Source organism: Bemisia tabaci, chromosome 4 (genome assembly GCF_918797505.1).
Source record: "Bemisia tabaci chromosome 4, PGI_BMITA_v3".
Taxonomy (NCBI): domain Eukaryota; kingdom Metazoa; phylum Arthropoda; class Insecta; order Hemiptera; family Aleyrodidae; genus Bemisia; species Bemisia tabaci.
The window spans coordinates 15,080,103-15,100,742 of record NC_092796.1 but is presented as its reverse complement, the minus strand read 5'-3'; the positions used below and the strand labels follow the sequence as shown (position 1 = coordinate 15,100,742).

At 48.5% G+C, this 20,640-nt stretch overlaps 1 protein-coding gene across 9 annotated transcripts in view; it reads left to right on the top strand.

Annotated features, from left to right (window-relative positions):
• Positions 1-20,640, top strand: part of Smr (nuclear receptor corepressor smrter) — a 150,623-nt gene that overhangs the window by 78,040 nt on the left and 51,943 nt on the right. For all 9 annotated transcript variants that reach the window (XR_011899704.1, XM_019047455.2, XM_019047451.2 and 6 more), the window contains one exon: positions 16,684-16,861. Coding sequence is in view for 8 of the 9 variants with exons in the window: in XM_019047455.2 (XP_018903000.2) it covers positions 16,684-16,861 (178 nt within the window). In the remaining variant the exon portion in view is untranslated. The remainder of the gene's footprint in view (positions 1-16,683; positions 16,862-20,640) is intronic.

Below are 20,640 nucleotides of genomic sequence, written 5' to 3'. Positions count from 1 at the left end.
GTAAGCCTTATCTTATCGTACTCATTAGCGTTGTCCGCTTTGCGGTCGTCCTTCTTGCTTGCTCCCCCTCCTCTCCTGCCCTGCATGTGTGCGGCCGTTTAGCTGGGCCGAGCGGCGGCTCCTCTATCGTGAAACGTTAACCCTTGGCGTATAGCCGGGAAAAGGCCTCAATTGCCAATTGGTGTCGGACGTCGGGGGTTGGGGATGTTGAATCCTTAGGGGGGTCCTCGGGGGGGTTGTGGGGGTGGGCGGGGGGGGACTTGGTGGCGGTCTGCGGTCCGCCTGGGCGGCCGGCGCTTCCGTGAGGGGCGCCGCCCGCCCGGGGCGCGTGCGCATACTCGCCCCCCCCTCAAATCTTGGGCTGGGCAGACTGCTGGGCTGGGGATTGGGAGCCCCCAGTCCCGGAGGAAGGGACCGCGTCCCGGGCACCCGTTAGACATATGTCGTAAGACTGCGTCATTTGGCGTCCCAGTTTGGGGGCGTCGGTTTGCCCTTGCGAGATCGGTGATGACGTTCCGCTGCCCTGTTCTCCCCCCGCTCTCCCCCTCTTCCCCTCCGTGGGCCCTTACGGGTGCAAACTGCCCCCTTCTCCCGAGTCCCGACGGGGCAAACTCCCGGTGAAAGCCCTGGGGGAGGGTCGTCGCGACGCCCTTCGCGGTCGTTCCGTGCTTGGTTGGGGGGGTGGGTTCTGGCTTGCTTGAGGGGCGGTGCAGCGCTGGTGGGTGCGCCGAGGTGGGCTGCACCTGAAGCACCGTAGGGATCCATTTCATCTCATTTCATTCATTTTTTCACTGTTTTTCATGTTCATCTCATTTCATCCACTCATTTTTCTCCTGAAAGTGTGGGGGGCGCGGCGGCCTGTACTACCTTTTGCCGATGTTTCGGGTCGGGAGCTGCACAACGTCGTTGGTAACCTTACGGACTCCCCTTCCACTCACTTTCGGACCCCTACTTCTGGGGATGTCGGGGCCCGTGCGGGTGACCCCACATTGCACTCGAGTCGTTCAATACTCAATGAGGTGATGTGGGCCCCGCCAGTGCTTACGGTCTCTCGGGGGGAACGGGTCCCCTGATCGTGTAGCTGCACTTTCTTGTGTGAGGGATTGGTCGCGGGGTTTGGTGCGGTCGGCCCTTGATTTCCCGCCACCGGCCTCGGCCGCTGTGGAGGGTGATCAAAGCGGGTCAGTCCCACATAACCACCCAACGCCCACGAAACCAGTTAGCTCATATCCTGGGATTTGCCCCCCCAGATCAGGCGGTGGTTCGTGGGGGACTGCTTGCAGCCCGGTGGTAGCTTTATGAAGCTTCCTCGCTCTCTTGACAATGCCCAAATTATCTTAGAGGGGTGGAGCGACCCCTCTCTTCGCGCCGCGATAGCAAGCGGCGCAGTTAATTTGTAAGAGGCGAATGCCTCTCTTGCCTTCGGGCATTTAAAATCTGAGGCGCCCCACTGAAGCCATTGTCACAGCTGTCCCAGTGGGGCGCTATCAATCAGATAGTGGCCTTCGGGCCACACCCGTTATTCAATCCGCCGGCCTTCCCTTCGGGGGGGCCATAGGATTTTTTCCACCTTTAAACCAAAGTCTCCTAATGCAGCAATGCAATTAGGAACTACAACTTACGACTCATTTGTAAAAGCATTTATCTGCGTATGAAAACTTACGGCACATGTGCTGTTTCCTAAAGTGAGCTGAAAATTATAGTTCCTAATTGCAAAATGTAGTCCAATTGTCCGTGCTTGATCCAGTGCAGATTCTACTAGCTTTGGTGACACATAATTTTGGACGTTGGGTAAGAGGGTACAAAGACAAGAAAGAGGTAACGAAGTAAGGAAAGTAACATCTTTGTCTTCATGAGGGAACGAGATTAGACACCCTTGCTCAAAATAATAACGGACCCCATTAGATATTGGATGTGTCAAGTTGTCGTCCTGGCCGGAATGCCTCGGTCGCGCGTGTCACGCAATCGTGTTTAGTTTTGATTGTTTAATCCTCCGGATTACCAAAAACTAACAAGATTTGTCCGAAAGCCAAGTTTCCGAGTCGAAAATGAACAACAGATCAAGGATGTCGTCCCTTGAAAAGTATTGCTTGCGTGGTGTCAGCCACGTGGTCTTTGAGGCCCGTAACTTTGTTAATATCAGAAGCTGGATTTTGATGCTCGGACACATCTTTGCTATTTTTCTGTATCTTCAAGCGTTAACCTTCAAAAGAAGACTTTGAGAGTCTTGTTTGAACTTAGGAGTTAGTTTCAGAGAAAATTAGTGGTGTTTCCAACGAAATTTTAAGCTAGAGGAAGTAATTTAATCTTAAATTTCTCAGACGTGCAGAAGCTCCTGTTTTGCTTTGAATTTTCTGCAGTTGCCTCACGCGTTTTCTGATAGTGGTCTATGTGTCGCCGGATTCAAAGTTGGAAAAAAAGTCGGAACGAAGCGACTCGCCGTCGATTCGGGTGAATCCGGGCAAGAATGCCGTATCAGCCATCAGGCATTGCCAAATTTCCAGCGACAAATCCCACATTTCCAGGAAAATTTGTGAATATTTTTCCTCCGATTTTTCAGAGGATTTCCTTCGTAATTCGATCCAAAATATCTGAAAATTCCAAGGAAAAATATTCATAACTTTCCTCGAAAATAAATATTATCCGAGAGGAAATTTGGCAACGTTCGAATGATCCTACGACGATTTTACCGAGGACGGCAGAAGACTCGCCTGGCGGCTTTTCGGAGCGGGTTATTCCAGTGGCGTGGCGCATTGCTGCATTAGGAGACTTTAGGTTAGATGTTAGAAAAAATCCTGTGGCCCCCCCCGAGGGGAAGGCCGGCGGATTGTTTAGCGGGTGTGGCCCGAAGGCCACTATCTGGTTGATAGCGCCCCACTGGGACAGCTGTGACAATGGCTTCAGTGGGACGCCTCAGATATTAATTGCCCGAAGGCAGGAGAGGCATTCGCCTCTTACAAATTAACTGCGCCGCTTGCTATCGCGGCGCGAAGAGAGGGGTCGCTCCACCCCTCTAAGATAATTTGGGCATTGTCAAGAGAGCGAGGAAGCTTCATAAAGCTACCACCGGGCTGCAAGCAGTCCCCCACGAACCACCGCCTGATCTGGGGGGGCAAATCCCAGGATATGAGCTAACTGGTTTCGTGGGCGTTGGGTGGTTATGTGGGACTGACCCGCTTTGATCACCCTCCACAGCGGCCGAGGCCGGTGGCGGGAAATCAAGGGCCGACCGCACCAAACCCCGCGACCAATCCCTCACACAAGAAAGTGCAGCTACACGATCAGGGGACCCGTTCCCCCCGAGAGACCGTAAGCACTGGCGGGGCCCACATCACCTCATTGAGTATTGAACGACTCGAGTGCAATGTGGGGTCACCCGCACGGGCCCCGACATCCCCAGAAGTAGGGGTCCGAAAGTGAGTGGAAGGGGAGTCCGTAAGGTTACCAACGACGTTGTGCAGCTCCCGACCCGAAACATCGGCAAAAGGTAGTACAGGCCGCCGCGCCCCCCACACTTTCAGGAGAAAAATGAGTGGATGAAATGAGATGAACATGAAAAACAGTGAAAAAATGAATGAAATGAGATGAAATGGATCCCTACGGTGCTTCAGGTGCAGCCCACCTCGGCGCACCCACCAGCGCTGCACCGCCCCTCAAGCAAGCCAGAACCCACCCCCCCAACCAAGCACGGAACGACCGCGAAGGGCGTCGCGACGACCCTCCCCCAGGGCTTTCACCGGGAGTTTGCCCCGTCGGGACTCGGGAGAAGGGGGCAGTTTGCACCCGTAAGGGCCCACGGAGGGGAAGAGGGGGAGAGCGGGGGGAGAACAGGGCAGCGGAACGTCATCACCGATCTCGCAAGGGCAAACCGACGCCCCCAAACTGGGACGCCAAATGACGCAGTCTTACGACATATGTCTAACGGGTGCCCGGGACGCGGTCCCTTCCTCCGGGACTGGGGGCTCCCAATCCCCAGCCCAGCAGTCTGCCCAGCCCAAGATTTGAGGGGGGGGCGAGTATGCGCACGCGCCCCGGGCGGGCGGCGCCCCTCACGGAAGCGCCGGCCGCCCAGGCGGACCGCAGACCGCCACCAAGTCCCCCCCCGCCCACCCCCACAACCCCCCCGAGGACCCCCCTAAGGATTCAACATCCCCAACCCCCGACGTCCGACACCAATTGGCAATTGAGGCCTTTTCCCGGCTATACGCCAAGGGTTAACGTTTCACGATAGAGGAGCCGCCGCTCGGCCCAGCTAAACGGCCGCACACATGCAGGGCAGGAGAGGAGGGGGAGCAAGCAAGAAGGACGACCGCAAAGCGGACAACGCTAATGAGTACGATAAGATAAGGCTTACGCAACGACCTGCTCACGGCGACACGACCCGAGCCTGCTATGGAAAAATCCATGATGTTGGGTGCCGAAAATCGCGAAAAACTCGGGTATCACTCGCACGATACTAAAACGCATCACACAAGGAACGTATCACCGTAGATGGAACACACTGTGTAAGTTTCGGGCCGATTGGAGCACGCACAACGTCGCGGGACGGCGATTTGTCGGAGCGTTACAAGTAACGCGTCCGACTCACGCCGCTTATCAAAGCGGACCGTGAATTGCGATACATCGATTGATACGTAATTTAAACCTATGGTAAAGAATCGATTATTAAGGTGTTCGCTGCGAACATCCTGTTAATCGATCCTTTTCCATAGTTTTGAACGGCAGACGAATCGATATGTCGCAAAGCACGCCACGCCACTGGGTTATTCCGACGACTACGACGGGGTTCCCTAAAGGAAGCGAGTCAAGGAAGACCGGAAATTTTTACGAGTCTGCCTCGGGCTTCGGGTGCGTAATGGCACGACCGCAGCAGTGGCGTGGCGTGAATTGCGATATATCGATTGTTATGCCATTCAAACCTATGGAAAAGGATCGATAAACAGGGTGTTCGCAGCGAACACCTTAATAATCGATTCTTTACCATAGGTCTAAATGGCATAAAAATCGATACATCGCAATTCACGCCACGCCACTGGACCGCAGCGCTGCCGTGGTAGCGGAGAGAGCAGTAAGTGCACGCTGAGATGAACCTTGAGACGCATAAAAGCGTGTGCTAACCGTGGCTCATACAGGAGTGCACTTACTGCTCTCTTCGATATCACGGCAGAACGCTGAGGAATCTCCCGAGCTTCACGGCCGCTTTGAGGAGAAACCCCGCGTGGATCTTCGGACGTCGTCAAATTTCAAAAGATGACTTACGATTTGCTGGGAACCCTGTGCATTTGCTCTCTGGCAAAGTTGGAAGTGCAGTAACCAATGGAGACCCTCCAGCTGTATCCGGATAATGGATGAAAAGTGGAACATGGTCGCAATCGAAATGGTTCCCTCTGAGGAATCTACAGGAAAGACCGTTTCGATTGGAAGCGCCTTCACGTTCTTGTGATACGCTACGCCTTACCTAGCAGTTAGTGTAGTTGCCTAACAAACCTGAACTCACTGCTACAGCATTTTCTGGACTCCCACATCAAACCGTTTGTGTACTGTTAATTGGAAAGTTATTGATGGTCGGTAAATTCTGTTTAAATGAGGAAAAGTCCTAGAAAATTGAAAATTACTCCAAACTTACAATACTGATTGAGCTTTTCTGTGTAATCTTTTTGTACCGACCATCGGATATCATCACACATCAGCTAGAGCAGATTTATCTATGAAGGCAGCTTCAAGAAATACTTACGTACTGCAGCAATGTATATACGTTGTTTTTGAAACTACCATGTATAATTAACTAATTTTAACTAAACCAAAGCGTTTTCAAGCTTTTTTTGAACCGTGTTCAACCCAAGGTAACCAAGTTTGCCACATTTTCTCAAAAGTGATTTACCTAACAATTATTTTGATCTCATTTGGAAGATCTACACTACAGCCTGTAGAAAGTATTCAAAATGCACAAGCATTATTCGTAATTTGTTCTTCACACTGGAAAAAAAAACATTGGATCTGGAGTCCAGACTCTTGAATACATCGACAAGAATTAATACCCTTGATTCAATCAGATTTAGCTTGAATCAAAACGAAATCCGCTCAAATTAAGAGGCTTGGCTCTTGATTTAAACTTAAATCTGATTGAACCAAGAGTATATTTTCTTGTCGATGTTTTTAAGAGTCTGGACTCTAGATCCAATGTGTTTTTTTTTCCAGTGCTAGAACAATGGAACTTCGGACTTATTTGTTCCCTTCCGAGTCCACGTCACTTGGCCCCCTTCCCCCGGAAGCACTTGAAAATCTACCCTTTCGAAGTTCCAAAAAAACCACAAGATCGAGGGAAATTCTACAACATTGGAAAGCACATACGTCGTTCTTCCCGCGGCGAGGAATCGCGAGCGGGCCGGGCGATTTCGTCGACGGCGTTTTACGGTGCAGCCCAACCGGTCGGACCCGTTCGTTGTGCCACCGCGCGACCCCAGCCGGTCCCCCGTCGCCCCCCCCCCCCACCATTCCGAGGGGGAGGGCGGGGACACGTCTCGGAAACGGCGGTGCGACGTCGAATGCTAACGAGTCTCTGCATTTCAATGAATCGATTATCCGACGCGGAGGCGGTGTTGCCGCGCGGTCCGCCTAAAATCAAAGCAACGCGATCCATCCATCGTGAATAATCGATGGATGGGTATCGATTGTTCTGCGTGTCTTGGAGCGGTGCGGAGCGGTTTTTTCGGGGCGGAGCGGCGGCGGCGGGCTCCAGCGGAGGCGCTCCCCTGAATCGATTCACCTTTGCGGTGACCTTAACCTTTCATTTCGTATGCGCCGAGCCGAGCGGCCGTCGAGCGAGATGAGCGATGACGCTCGGCGTTGATGAGCGATGACTCAACGATGAGGGCCCCGCGCGTGCCGCTGACCCGGGGCCCACCCCACCGCGCCCCGGGCTCCGAGCGCTGACTTGGTGACAATCCGAGGATTCTGCAAGGAAGAGGGGCCCGCGAAATGTGGCGTTTCTGTGAGTGTGAACGCACGGAGAAGAGTGTTAGCAGGGTGTCTACAAGTTCGGAAATAGTACTGATTTTTTAGGGTGGTCCGGAAGTAGTGAAAAAGTGCGGAAATTCCGCAAGAAGGTCCGGAATTTTTGATTTTTTGTCATTTTGGTCTCAATTTGAGCGAAATTCAAATGTTTGAAATTTTTGAAATTTCGTCAATAATGGGAGGCACTGAAAAAGTACTGAATTTCTTGGGAATGTACTGAACAAGTACTGTACAAGTACTGATTTTTGGTTAGCCTGATTTAGTAGACACCCTGGTTAGGAGTCCTGATCCTCAGAAACTTTTAGTGCCAGGACCAGACATTAACCAGTAGTTAAAAATGCGTGTGAGGTGAGGAAAATGTAAGGAAAAGGTAAGGGAGAAGCAAGGATTTTTAAGAATCGCCAAAAAAGTGAATTTTCGGGAAAGTAAGGAAAAAGCAAGGAAGAGATATTGAATAAGTAAGGAATTTGAATGACAGGGTACCAATAGACACCCTGGTAACGTAACTAAATTTCAAGGTTGCAAAATTTGCTCCAACAATTTAATTGTTTTGCAAAAAAAACATACCAGTAAAATGTTTGTCCAACATTTTTCTAATTCTTGCACGAGATCAGAAGAAAAATCCGTGAAAATTGCAGTCCCCCAGTTTCAGTTGAAATTCTGGCGAAACTGCAATATCCGATAGAAAATTTGGCGACGTAAGAATTTAGTTACGCTCTTCCTTGAGGGCTACGACGATTTCCTCGCGGTAGCTGTGGTCCTACAACCTACGTACTACGTAGAAAACGCCAAAGGGGTTCTGAAACTTAGAAACCTAACTTTACGCTGCCTACCACGGTCTGTTGCCGTGCTGGGTCGTCGAGTGGTCCGCAGGCACAGCCTCTCCCGAGTCGCATAAAAGTCGTGGGTCCTCTCGACGAATCCGAGCGGGGCCCCCCGAAAGATTTTAAGAGGCTCTCGGAGAACCGCTCAGGGTCACCCGGAATCACGAAGTCGGAGTTTTGAAGAGCCGTGCGCCATGCCGTACCATGCCATGCTGGAATGTGCAATCGAAACGTTTCCTCGGCTCAGCCTGCCATGAGTCAGTCGCATTCGCGGCGGGAAATTTCTCGAACCACACCTCATCCGTCGACTCGATCAATTTGCACTGTTTCGATGATTGTATGTGTACCTACGGGCCCGTATCCCGTTTCCTCTACAACCACCTCCCCCTCTCCTCTCCCCCGTGGGACCGGGCTCGCTAATTCGTTCCGACGTCATACGTTTCAGCTTTGCGAATGCATGTTCGCAGCGTGGAGTAGCGCTTTTAAAATTTCGTTTGCTCAGAGCTTTGAAATGATGATTCTTCCAGGGTGGCAAATATCAAGGAAAACACGAAGTGGATCAAGAAGTACATACATAAAGTCGCTTTTATAGCGCCGCCTCGCGCTCTGCGACGCCCAATCGCCATTGCCCCCTATCCTCCCAGAGATCATCAGGCAATTGGCACCTTCTGATCTCCTCCTCCACCCCTTGTCGCCAACGTTTCACAGGACGTCCACGCCGTCGCCTTCCGGGAGGAACCCAATCGAAGACCTGCTTGGGCAACCGGTCGTCTGCCATCCTTCGCACATGTCCATACCAGACCAACTGCTTGGACCTGATATCGTGCACGATGTCCTTCTCCACACTCATGATCTCGCGTACTTTTACATTGCGGATACGCTCTCTTCTTGAGATGCCAGCAGACCTCCGCCAAAAGTCCATCTCAGTTGCCCTAAGCATGTCTTCAGTTCTTTTCTTGAGTTGCCAGACCTCACTCCCGTAAGTTACGATACTCTTCACGATGACGTTGTAAATTTTCCTTTTGGTCTCCTTGGAGATACTCTGGTCCCAGAGAACCCCATTTAGCATCGCGATAGCTTTCCTGCCTTGCACATTCCGATCTTTAATAGCCCGATCAAAATTTCCGTCCAGTTAACCAAACTCCTAGATATCCTCCGACCAAGAAGTTTTCTCCAAAAAAACGAAAAAACAAGGGGACTAAATGTCCGTTCCTACTTAAGTTTTCTTTGTCGAGCGAAGCAGACCCACCCATATGTAGATTTAAGACTGATTCATCGGTCGGGGGATTTGGGATCTGGATCTCTGAAGAAAAAGTGACACTCGACATTCGAGCTCTGTTGACAGGAAAGAGCACATGCGCTTCAAATCATCACTTCAAGCTCTCAGATTCCCCAAATTTTCCGTTGTTTGTCCCAATTTCAAGTCGAAATGTATACCGTAGACGTTCGTAGTTCTTCGGTCATTAGTAAGGCAGGATGTTTCGAAGACCTCGCGAAGCCAAATTTTTCGTATTATGAACCAAAATGTAATTCACGATGTGCCACGAAAGCGCGAAGCGCCCTTCGAAAGTATGACCGCGGAGCGGCCAGGTCAAGGGGTTTCTAATCCTCGAGTGTAGGAGACGGCGCTAACGGATTTTCGAAAAATCTGATTTCAGAAACCATTGACTGTGCAGTGAGCAACTTCTGACGAAAGATGATCTGTGAGAAGCAAGTTTTCTTGCACCGCCACTCTTTTCTGCAAATAAGTGAAAAGCACCTAGACGAAGTGCAAGGCGGAGGAGGAGGGAAACCAGAGGCGCTAATGCACCGGCGATGCCGGATCGGGGGTCCGAAAATCCCGGTGCGGGGGCGGGGGAGGCGGGGCGGGACCCGTCCCCGGATCGATCTAGCAACCCGGGAGGATCACACTCAAGCGCGCACTTATTATTCAAGGTTATTCTGTGAATCCAGCTAGTAAAAATGGCGAGGCGCAAGCTCGCGACCGAGTCCATTCACTGTCGCCCGACGTTGCCACCTCCCCGCTAGTCTCTTTTGTCACGATGGGAATATCGAGATTATATCAGGAGACGCGGCAACGACGCTCTCTTCCCTTGGTCCGGGCGCCGCGGTTGGGGGGCGGGGGGCCGGGGGGTCCCCCGCCGCTGCCGCCGCGGCGCCGAGTTCAAAACTCGGTCATATCTGATCATGTCAATAACCTAATATAATGTTGTAATGACATTGGGCCTGCTCGAACGTTATCAGTCTTGCCTCCCTCTCTTCCTTTTTCCTTCCCTGCCACTTTCAGCACTCTTGTTTCAACACGTCGCGCGTTGCGCTGCCGTCGACGACGTCGTCGGCCGGTGTCTCGACGTCGACGGCTCTCCCGACGTTCTTGTGCGCTCGTCTCGTCCCGACGCGGGACGGGGTACGGGGTTCCCTCCAAATAGTCGGGAACGAACGATGGTTGGACGATCCAGGATCACGTTCCAGGACCCTTCTGTCACGTTCGAAGAGCGCTTAAATCGAGTGATTGGTGTTCTGGTGTCCCTGGAGATATTCGGTCGTGCGTTATTGCGCAGTGGCGATTCTATATCCTGTCTCATTTCGGAGCGTCCCTTGCTATTTGACAATACCTGCACACGCGTATATCGTACCTAGCCAGCGAACCTCCGGGCTGATTGTTGAAATTGATAGACAAAGAAATAGACAAAGAGGACATAATGAGTATGGAGCGATCCTATTGATTAATTTGGGTGGTTCTTGTGATCTCTTGTGGACTAAGGGAGTTAATGATGTAACTAAAGGGTCTCTCATGAGGTGCCGTTAGTTGGTCTATTACCTACCTCCTTTGTCCATTACAACCACCCCTTCCACCAACCGCGAAAAGGATCCCTTCATATCCTTTTCGTCTTCTTTGTCTATCCCTCCTTCGCCAGTAGAATTTAATTTTAGGGTACAGACTCTCTATCTTCATTTCCTCCCCCACGAAGTCAATACCTTAAATCCAGCTAATGATGACAGATGACGAAAGTTTTAAGCAATCGGTTCCGCCCTCAAATCTAGTCTGACAAACTCGCTTTGCAAACTGCTCGACTTGACATTCATTTGTCATCATTAGCCGATCAGCATGCTCAATAGTTTGCTCATCAATCCTTATTCGGCAAAAAATAACGCTAATCTCTGAACTTGACTTTCGCCCCAACCGGATTACATCGGTTGCACTGGAAGTGCGGGGTCCCTTGAGTCTTTTCCGAGAAATTGTTCAATCATGCTCCGATAAAAGCGATAAAACCGCCATAACCTCAAACCGAATGACGTGACTCGATCAATGAATGAATCAACATTATGATTGGATACGCTTAATTACTACCGGTGACACGCCATTACTGAAAATTCATGAATGAGGGAGATAACAAATTCGTCGGGAATAATCGAGATCAAGCCATTAAAGTCGGCCCGTACAGCCGAGAACGCCGGTGATGGGTTCTGTTCCGCCTTGTCACGTTGCAGTGATCGAAAATCGACGAAGGAATGCTTTCACTGAAACTTGCGAAACTTGGGTGTGATAACCTCAGTCGAACTGTTGCGGAGCTGTGCACACGTGCAAGAAACTAGAAGTTGCGGACGAATTAAAGATGGGGGTTTCCAAAAAAAAAAATTCACCAATAAGACAGAAGTTATTTGAATGTCTGGAAATTACGTCTTGTAACCTACACTGGAAAAAAAAACACATTGGATCTAGAGTCCAGAATCTTGAAAACATTGTCAAGAAAAAATATTCTTGATTCAATCAGATTTAAGCGTAAATCAAATGGCAATCCGCTCAAATTAAGAGGCTTGGTTCTTGATTTAAGCTTAAATCTGATTGAATCAAGAGTATTTTTTCTTGTCGATGTTTTTAAGAGTCTGGACTCCAGATCCAATGTGTTTTTTCCCCCCTTTTCCTTCCAGTGAAGTTATTTGAACGTGTGGAAATTAGGCCTTGTAACCTATGGCGACTGCAACGATTGGAAGGTTCACCTGAAGACCTCCTAAGTTCCCCTTACAGCAGGACATTTTTATAATAACTGCCGATTTTGACCTTTGCCCCATCTCCCCTCCCCCCCCCCCTTCCCTCTGGAAAATCTCGGTCAATCTTCGTGCCAAAGTGTCGCAGTCATCCTTCTCAGGAAAATTCGTGGGCATTTCACTGAATTTTCCACAGAATTTGCTAGTCCACTGCCGCAGTGCTTATTGCAATCAGTGTGTTGCCAAACTCTGGGTCGTCCCCCTCCTCTCCTACACCGCCCTGCTTGGAGCCCTGACCTCCCGGGATGAGCCAGGGGGTACTGTGTCCTCCTCCCCATGCCCCCTTCCGGGGAGCCCCGGCTCCGCTCCGGCGAAATACTTTCACTCGTCCAAGATTCACGAACTGGGCTCTCGAGTCTCGGGCCCGAACCGGTTATCCCACAGCCACGGATGGGTTCCGTCACCCGGTTGCCGGTTGTCCGGAATCCGGGTTCCCCCCGTGGCAGTGCAGCGTCGGTTTTTCGCACGAACCGGTGCCGCTGCCATTCAACTTTCCACCGAGTCATCGCGGCCACGTCCCCTTCCCCGGCTGCCCACTCGCAGCGTTCGCTTCGCCTTATTTACTCTTCGCCGCGGACGAAAATAACTTCGAGGACCGGTCGCGGTTTTGTCCCGTCGTCGTCGTCGGTGCTCGAGGTTGAGGATAGCGCGATCTCGCGGCGGTCGCCGGAACGAGGCGCTCGGTGGACTGTGGAGTGGGTCCTCGAAGATGTGCGAGGAAGTGGAATTATTTTGCGGAGCCGATCCTCGGAGCTCCTGTAAAGGGTAAATATAGGGGTAGGTAAAATAGAGACTGCTCTCGTTTCGGAGGAACGAAGATCTTGGAGGATTCGATCAAGTGGAGTCTCTCAGTCACAGCTGTAGTTTCTGTTATTGACCGCATTCTGATCGGAACCGGGATGACCGGAATAATATCAGGAATTTGAATTTTGAGGAAAAAATGAAAATAGTTGTAGAATATTATCGCGGGAAAAGCGTGATTTTATGATTTATGTTCGAATTTTTTAGTGCTGTCAAGAGAAAGTACACATTTTCAGCGACAACGAAGTTTCGTGGTAGCTCTCAGTGACCGGGTAGAGTAAGGAATTTAATTTGGTCTGCAAAACCATCAATGATACCAGGAAAAGAGGATGAGGGTCGGAAATACTCTGGATTTTGGGGGTAAACAAATAACACTACCCACGAAAGCCTTCCACAATGACGTCAGCCTTTTTTTCAAAGATTTTTTAACGCCTCTCTCCCCCGTGTCCGTCCTGTTCACCCCCCGCGCCCTCTTTCCGAAGGGTTTGTCTTCTGACGTCATTTATGGACGGCCCCTCAGGGGACGTTTGTACATAACAGTATCGACAAGCGAAAATTGCAAGTTTTGGCTGGCCGGATGGTTTATGACATTGTGCCTTCAGTCCCTGTTTCTCGGGTTTTATAGCACTGTAGACGCCCTGCCCCTCGGGATGGGACAGCCGAACACTGGCGCACGATGAGCAACGCCCATGGAGTTATCGCTCTTCAGAGGGGACTCCGATCGGGCTTCGGTTGCCAAAGTTCGATCCTCAGTCGTCGGTGACGGTCTCTCGGACAACAAGGGTACATTTTTAACGATCTACTGATTAGAAGGATTGCCCAACATTCGCGAGACCGGGAGACCTCACGCTATCGTGCAGGGCGGGACGCGGAGGAAAAAATCAGTGGCGTGGCGTACTTCGCGAAAGATCGATTGATCTGTTATTTAAATCTATGGAAAAGGATCGAAAAACAGGGTGTTCGCAACGAACACCTTAATAATCGATTCTATACCATAGCTTCAAATGTGAAATTGTCGATAAACGATCATTCATGCTTCGCCACTGAAAAAAACAAAACGAGAAACGGGAACGCCTTTGACTACCTGCGTCTAGACGAACGTATGGGACGATGAATTGTGCGTTTTTTTTTTGTTGATATGTTCGATTTTGATTTGTACACACAATTTCACGAAATACTCACTGTCAGGTTTTCGATAAAATCATATATCGAGCTCGCAATAAGAGCTCGATAAGTCAAGTCGCACCCTGCAATTTTTAAGTACCCATTATGGATGCATGTGCCGCGATTCCTATCCATGTCCACCGACATGACGTCAGTGAACACTGAACAGCTGGGGCTAGCCGCCACCGGACATCCGGGATTTTGCACATCCGTATGTTTCGCAGATTCAGCTCTCATTCGTGTCGGGACAATTGTTTTGCTCTGGAATCAAAGGGAATACGTTTCCCTGCTGGAGGAACGTGTTGCAATTTGCCCCCTCATTTTACGATTATTATATGACAGGGTTGCCACCAGGGAATACCGGGAAATGTCAGGGAATCTTGAAAAATCAGGGAAAACCTGGAACTGTTAGGGAAAATGGCAAAAATGTCAGGGAACGTTTTTTAGTGTCCACACTTTTATTTGTTTCCTATAGAATGGCTTTAACTTTTCGAACAACGAATTCTGCCTTAAAAATGTTTCGACTTATGTCTTTTTAACCATCTGGCATATCTCCAATTCGTCGCTTGGTTGACATAAGGGCGTAACTACTCTCAGAGATGAGCCAGGAAAATCGTTGAGTAGTATGGACGACAGAGGTAATCAGCGCCAAATGTAGTTACGTCCTTATGCTGGGAAGGCGACGAGTTGTCAGGGAATTTCACCAAAATTTGTCAGGCAAAACAGAAAAATGTCAGGAAATTTAATTTTCCAGATTCGGTGGCAACCCTGATATGATCGTGCAGTATAAGGGCCCAAAATTTCAGTGATTTTTCTTTTAATCACAAGAATATGTCACCTAATCGAAATTTCCAATCGTGAAAGCTCAAAATTTCCTAGGACTGATGAAATTCAGTTAGTTTTTTCGTCCGGTGAACGAAGCCCAAAAGTTCTCAGCGCTGTTGACATTTCTTAGTTTTTTCGTCCGGTAAACGAGGAGCTCCAAAGAAAGGCCCAAGCTCGGTGACAAACGGGTAGAATCGGGGTCGTTATAGGCAGTGACGTCAACCCTTAAATTATTCAAGCGTTTCGCTTAGCATCCGAGGAGTTTTCTTCCGCTCGCCGTCCGGCCCCGGCCCCGGCACGCACGTCAACCCACTCACAATCCTTTCGGATCTCCCCGAAATAAGTTAACCACCTCGAACATTCGAGAACGATCCTCTTAGAACTGAGCGACAGGACAAAACCCCAGATTTATTTTTCATCCGCGAGGTTCCCATAGCCGGAAAAACAAGGAGAAATCTCTGAATTTTTCATTCAGTCATACACTGAAAAAAAAGTAAAGTTGCTTTGACATTCTGGATGTAAAACAAGTGTGCGAGAATTCGTAAAATGCTGAATTATTACCCGCCACAGAAGTTACTTTAGCAATGCCAAGATGTAAAACTAACTGCTGTGGAAGGTAACTCAGCATTTCTTAAGTTCTTGCACACTTTTTTTACATCCCTAATGTTAAATCAACTTCACTTTTGGGGGGGGGGGGGGGGGGTATCGTCACCTTCTGGCCAAATGGTAACAAGCGCCGTACGACAAAAAAAAATTATAAAAAAATGAAATGAACAAAGAAAATGATAATACAAATTTTCTTCCGCAGGGTGGCAGAAAATGTAACCTTAGAATTTATTGTCACTTTCCGGCCAAAGTATTACTTGCGCCATGCTACGTTTAAAAATGCGCGCCGCCATTTTATTTTTTTTACAGAGAAATCGTTCGACGAAGCTGTCCGAAAATTTCACCGAATTTTCTTTGTTCTGCCGATGAAATTCCGTGAAATTTTCAAACAGATTCAACAGACAATTTCTCTGTAAGCAATTCTCGTTTTCCTGGAAATCGAAACATATAATGCGTTGCAAATGAGACTCAAAATGCTCGCCAAATATGAACTTGTCACCACCCTCCATGCCTCCTCTGTAGTCACATTTTATCATTCCGCTTGTTTTTCGGGGGCCCGATGCGACTTACGGGGGACGGGAAAACCCCCGGCAGAAAGGGTCCCCGTCCCCGTAATCAATCAAAACGCGAACGTCGAACGGCACTCCATCAGCTGTCGAAGACGACGGAACTCGGATCCGAGATCGATTAATATAAAATGCGCGGCCCGCGGCGGAATTGCCGCTTGATGAGCTTTTCTAGTCGGCCGCAGGGCTGCGCTCATTTTTTATTGAGCAGGACGGAACCTTCGAAGGGAGCCGGACGGCGTGAATGATCGATTATCGATATTCCTCCATTTGCACGTATGGTAAATAATCGATTATAAAGGTGTTCGCTGTAAACACTCTGTTTATCGATACTTTTCCATAGGTTTTAACGGCAGATCGTTCGATATATCTCGGCCTAACGTGAACGTCTGCTTTAGACATACTCCACGACGAGTTCCGGAAGGGGAGTGAAAGGAGTGTAATGACTCGAACGGAAAATGTATGTCTGACTAATACGGAAACGTATCTATTTATTTTCTTTATTTTACTTATTTGTGTGAAGCATTGGCGGATTCAGCAAATTGGCAACATTGTTTTCTCTCCATTTAAACCTACGGAAATTTATCGATTCTTGGAAGGGTCGAGTGTTCCGACAAGAATCGATTATTTAGCATAGGTTTAAATGGACAAAATCCGGTGTTGCCAAATTGCTGGATCCGCCTCTGGTGGAGATTCAAGTCAACTCGATCCGCAAAAATTCAGAAGTAATTCCTACCTCTCTTTTACCACTTGGTAACTGTCTGATTTTGTTGTTGTTTGTTTTTGTTCGACTCATTATCTGACCGGAGCGTTTGTTTCTTGTTTGATTTCAGCCGGGCGGCGCACTCGCAACCCGGGGATGGAGGCGGTGGGGCCTACAAGCCTGTACGGACGGTCCAGTCTCCGGCGACGGCCACATACTACCCTCCGGGCACCATGCGCTTCGTCCAGCAGTCCCCCTACGGCACCGCCGTTCCCTATCGGGACAACCCTTACACCGTCCGATCACCGGTAAGTTCTCCACTAAAAATTTCCAAATGCTCAGATATTCCTCAGCAGTGTTCGAAACTCACAGGCGCCAACGCGCCAAATGCGTCTTAAAACCGGCCATGGTGCCCAAAAAATGAGGGCTCTGCGCAAACATGGCGCCTAAAAATTACCCCCCTAAAAAATGTGGATTTTCAGAGGAAGTCACATACAGGAAGAAAAACAAATCTATTTGAATTGAAAAAACTCAGAATTTTCAGCACTACAAGTGAAAGCTTGCTTTTTCTATTCTTCACGATTTCATTCTTAGTGCTTTGGTCTTCCCCAAGTTACAGTTACTTACTAGTTCTGTTACGAAAACATCTTGCGTCTAACTTTTCACTAAATGCGCCGTATTTTATAGGCAAAAAGTCAATTTGGCCCCTAAAAAATTTTCAATGGCGCCTAAAAATCGGGCTTGATGCGCCACATGGCTCCTAAAACTCTAAGGTGAGTTTCGAACACTGTTCCCCAGAGTTGCCACAGTCAGAGAAAATCGGGAAGTGTCAGGGAATTTCATAATGTCAGGGGAAACCTGGAAATGTCTCGGAAAATGACAAAAATTTCCAGGGGAAAATCGATAAATCACCTGTGTGTGCTATCTGGATTGGGTTTGTCGTTCCGAACAACAAATTTTGCCTGAAAACTATTTCTAAGTGTGTCATACTGATCATCTGGCATATCTTCAATTGTCAAGGAATTTCACCCTAATGTGTCAGGGAAATAAGGGCAATGTCAGGGAATCTCATTTCTAGATTCGGTGGCATTCTTGTCCAAATTTTCAACCTAACTCGCGGTTTTGTCCCCTCCAACCTAATCGTGCTCACAAAGATTGGTCTTTCGTCGTGGTACAAATCACGAGGCCGACTTTGTACTTTTTTTGCCGCGCCCCCCCCCCCCCCCCCCCAATTTTTTTGCACGTTTTTGCTTGTGCGAGCCAAGCTACGGATTCACGAAAGGACCTGAGCATCGGGACTCGTGAGCCTCAGGCTCCCTTCCCTCTCGCGACACCCGAGGCCCACGAGTTTTCGGCGCCCAGGCCCTTCGGTAATTAAAGGGTTCAATCGCAGGGTCGGGCGGCGATCGGGAGGGAGAGCGAATTGGCATAAAAATTACGGCCCCAGCTCCGAAGCGAGGAGTTAAAAGGTCACCGTGTGGATTGTGTGTTATTAGTATCTCCTCGGGAAATAGGGGGGGGGGGGGGGGTGCGGTGCGTACGCCGTACCACCATAGTAATCAATCTCGGGAACCTGTAATTTTTCGTGGAACGGGCTCGAAGCTCATCGGCCGCGCGCACTTGACGTTTCGGAGTGGCCGTTCGGCGACACGCGAACGTGGCGTGACGCCCGGTCAGCCTACCGCGGTGACGTCACGCCGGACACGATCCCGATCGACGTGTAATTACGCTCGATTTTCCATGAATGGAGTTGGAAGTATTGATTCCTCTTTTTCGTACTAGTTTACAGAGCTCTAGGGCTGCCGTACTGATTCAACGATTTGAATCGTGGTAGTTGTTAACTCGACTGATTTTTTATGCTGCAAAATATAAATACTCTCCTGAAAATTAGGAAAATGTCGGGAAACGGCAGGAGTACAAACAGTTCTTTGGATCAAAATAACCATCCGTAACATGTGGTTAATGTCCTCTTTCCAGGAAAGTTTCATCCCTCAGTCTGTTGAAAGATCAAACACTGGAAAAAAAAAAAAACACATTGGATCTAGAGTCCAGACTCTTGAAAACATTGACAAGAAAAAGGACTCTTGATTCAATCAGATTTAAGCTTAAATCAAAAGAAAATCGGCTCAAATTAAGAGGCTTGGTTCTTGATTTAAGCGTAATGGACCACTAGACAATGTACGAATTTAAGCATTCTGATACATGATTTTAACCAGAATCTCACGTAGAACACGATTTGCCCGACGAAAACTAATGAAACAAATTCCAAACGAAGATATTAACGTTTTTATTTAACATAGGTTGCGAGAAATTTGAACTGCCCGCTCACAAGAAACTCAAAGCTCTACGTGAGTCAAATCGCGCACCACAACGGTTTCAACAAGCTTCTCAATCGAGTAATGTCCATTTCCCACCATGTGTTGTTGTTCAAATTATAAGCAATTTGCTACAGCTGAGCCAAAGCGTCAAGATTGAGGTTGCCAGATTTTTATATCGCAGAGACTGTTATGATAACGTTTAGCGCACGATGTGAATCACGCAGAGCATTGAGTTTTCATGAGCGGGTGGTTTGAATTGACGCATCAAGAATTATTGAATATCTTCGTAAGGAGTTGATTTCGGTAATTTTCGCTGTGCGCGTCGTATTCTACGTGAAATTTTAGCTAAGAAACATGTATCAGAGTGCTGAAATTCGTACCTTGTCTAGTGGTCCATTCTGATTGAATCAAGAGTATTTTTTCTTGTCGATGTTTTTAAGAGTCTGGACTCCAATGTGTTTTTTTTTCAGTGCGGTTCCACAGGAAAATTCCCAGACATTTCTAGGTTCACGTGAACAAGTTATATCTTTTCTCCCTATAAATTATAAATTCAAGACGAAAATTACCTTTGTAGATCTAACTTTTTGCGAGATTTCGGTAATTGTATTGCGAAGAATGTCAGTTGCACAATCCTAGCAACACTGAAATGCTCTTGGTTCCTTTTTGCAAAATGAAATCCAATTGAGCCTGCAATATATTAGTTCCTTCTTAATTTGAAGTTAATAAGTTTTCAATTTGAAGCTAATAGTTCCTTTTTGCGAAAAGTAACCCAATTCAGTTTCCGTCCGGGCGATCGGAGCGAACTTGATTTTTTCGGCTCTGATTCGGCGGGAATATGTCCACAATAAGTTTTTAATTTGAAGCTAATAGTTCCTTTTTGCAAAAAGTAACCCAATTCGAAGCTTTCGTCCGGGCGATCGGAGCGAACTCGATTTTTCCGGCTCTGATTCGGCGGGAATATTTCCACGGAGCAGAACCCGCGGCGGAAAGCGGCTAACGCTCCTGGCTCCCGGGTGCGTTTGCATTTCAAATTCCGAGTTTCCCAATTTGTAACCGGCTTGTTTTTTCTGATGAATATTCACCGCGCCCAAGAAAGATGGCTTCCGTCGTCCAATATATATCCGAGTCGTGTGTCGCCGCTTGACTAATGTAGGCAGGTGCAAGGGCTCCGAGCCAACGATAACACGCCCGGTTGTCAAGTTTCGCATCCGTAGACAGGCCCGAAATCATCGTCGAACTGCGGACTGATTATTGAAATTGATAGACAAAGCTATAGACAAACGAGACATAGGGAGTATGGAGCGATCCTACTGGTTGAAATTGGTGGTTCCTATAAATTGGGGGAGAAAATGATTGACTAACTATCGGATCTCTCGTGGGTTGCTGTTAGTTAGTCTATTACCTACCTCGTTTGTCCATTGCAACCACCTGCCTCCACCAATAGAATCCCTCCATATGTCTTTTTTTTTCTTTGTCTATAGCTTTGTCCATCCATTTCAATAATTGACCTGCACAGGAGATTCGCAATGTTTGAGCAGTGACGTTTTTTGCACGAAAAATCTGGAGTGGGGTGTCAATAAGAACCTGGAACAGTTGGGAATGACCGGTATTTTTCAGGGAACGGAAAATATCCTAGGAAATCGGTGTTGAAGACCAATCACAAAACTTGACCTTGAAATTTTTATGGTGTATTTTGACAGTGTGACACAGTCTTGAGCCCCCACCCTAAGTCGCAACGTCCCTCATGTCTTCAGCCCCATCTTCGTAAG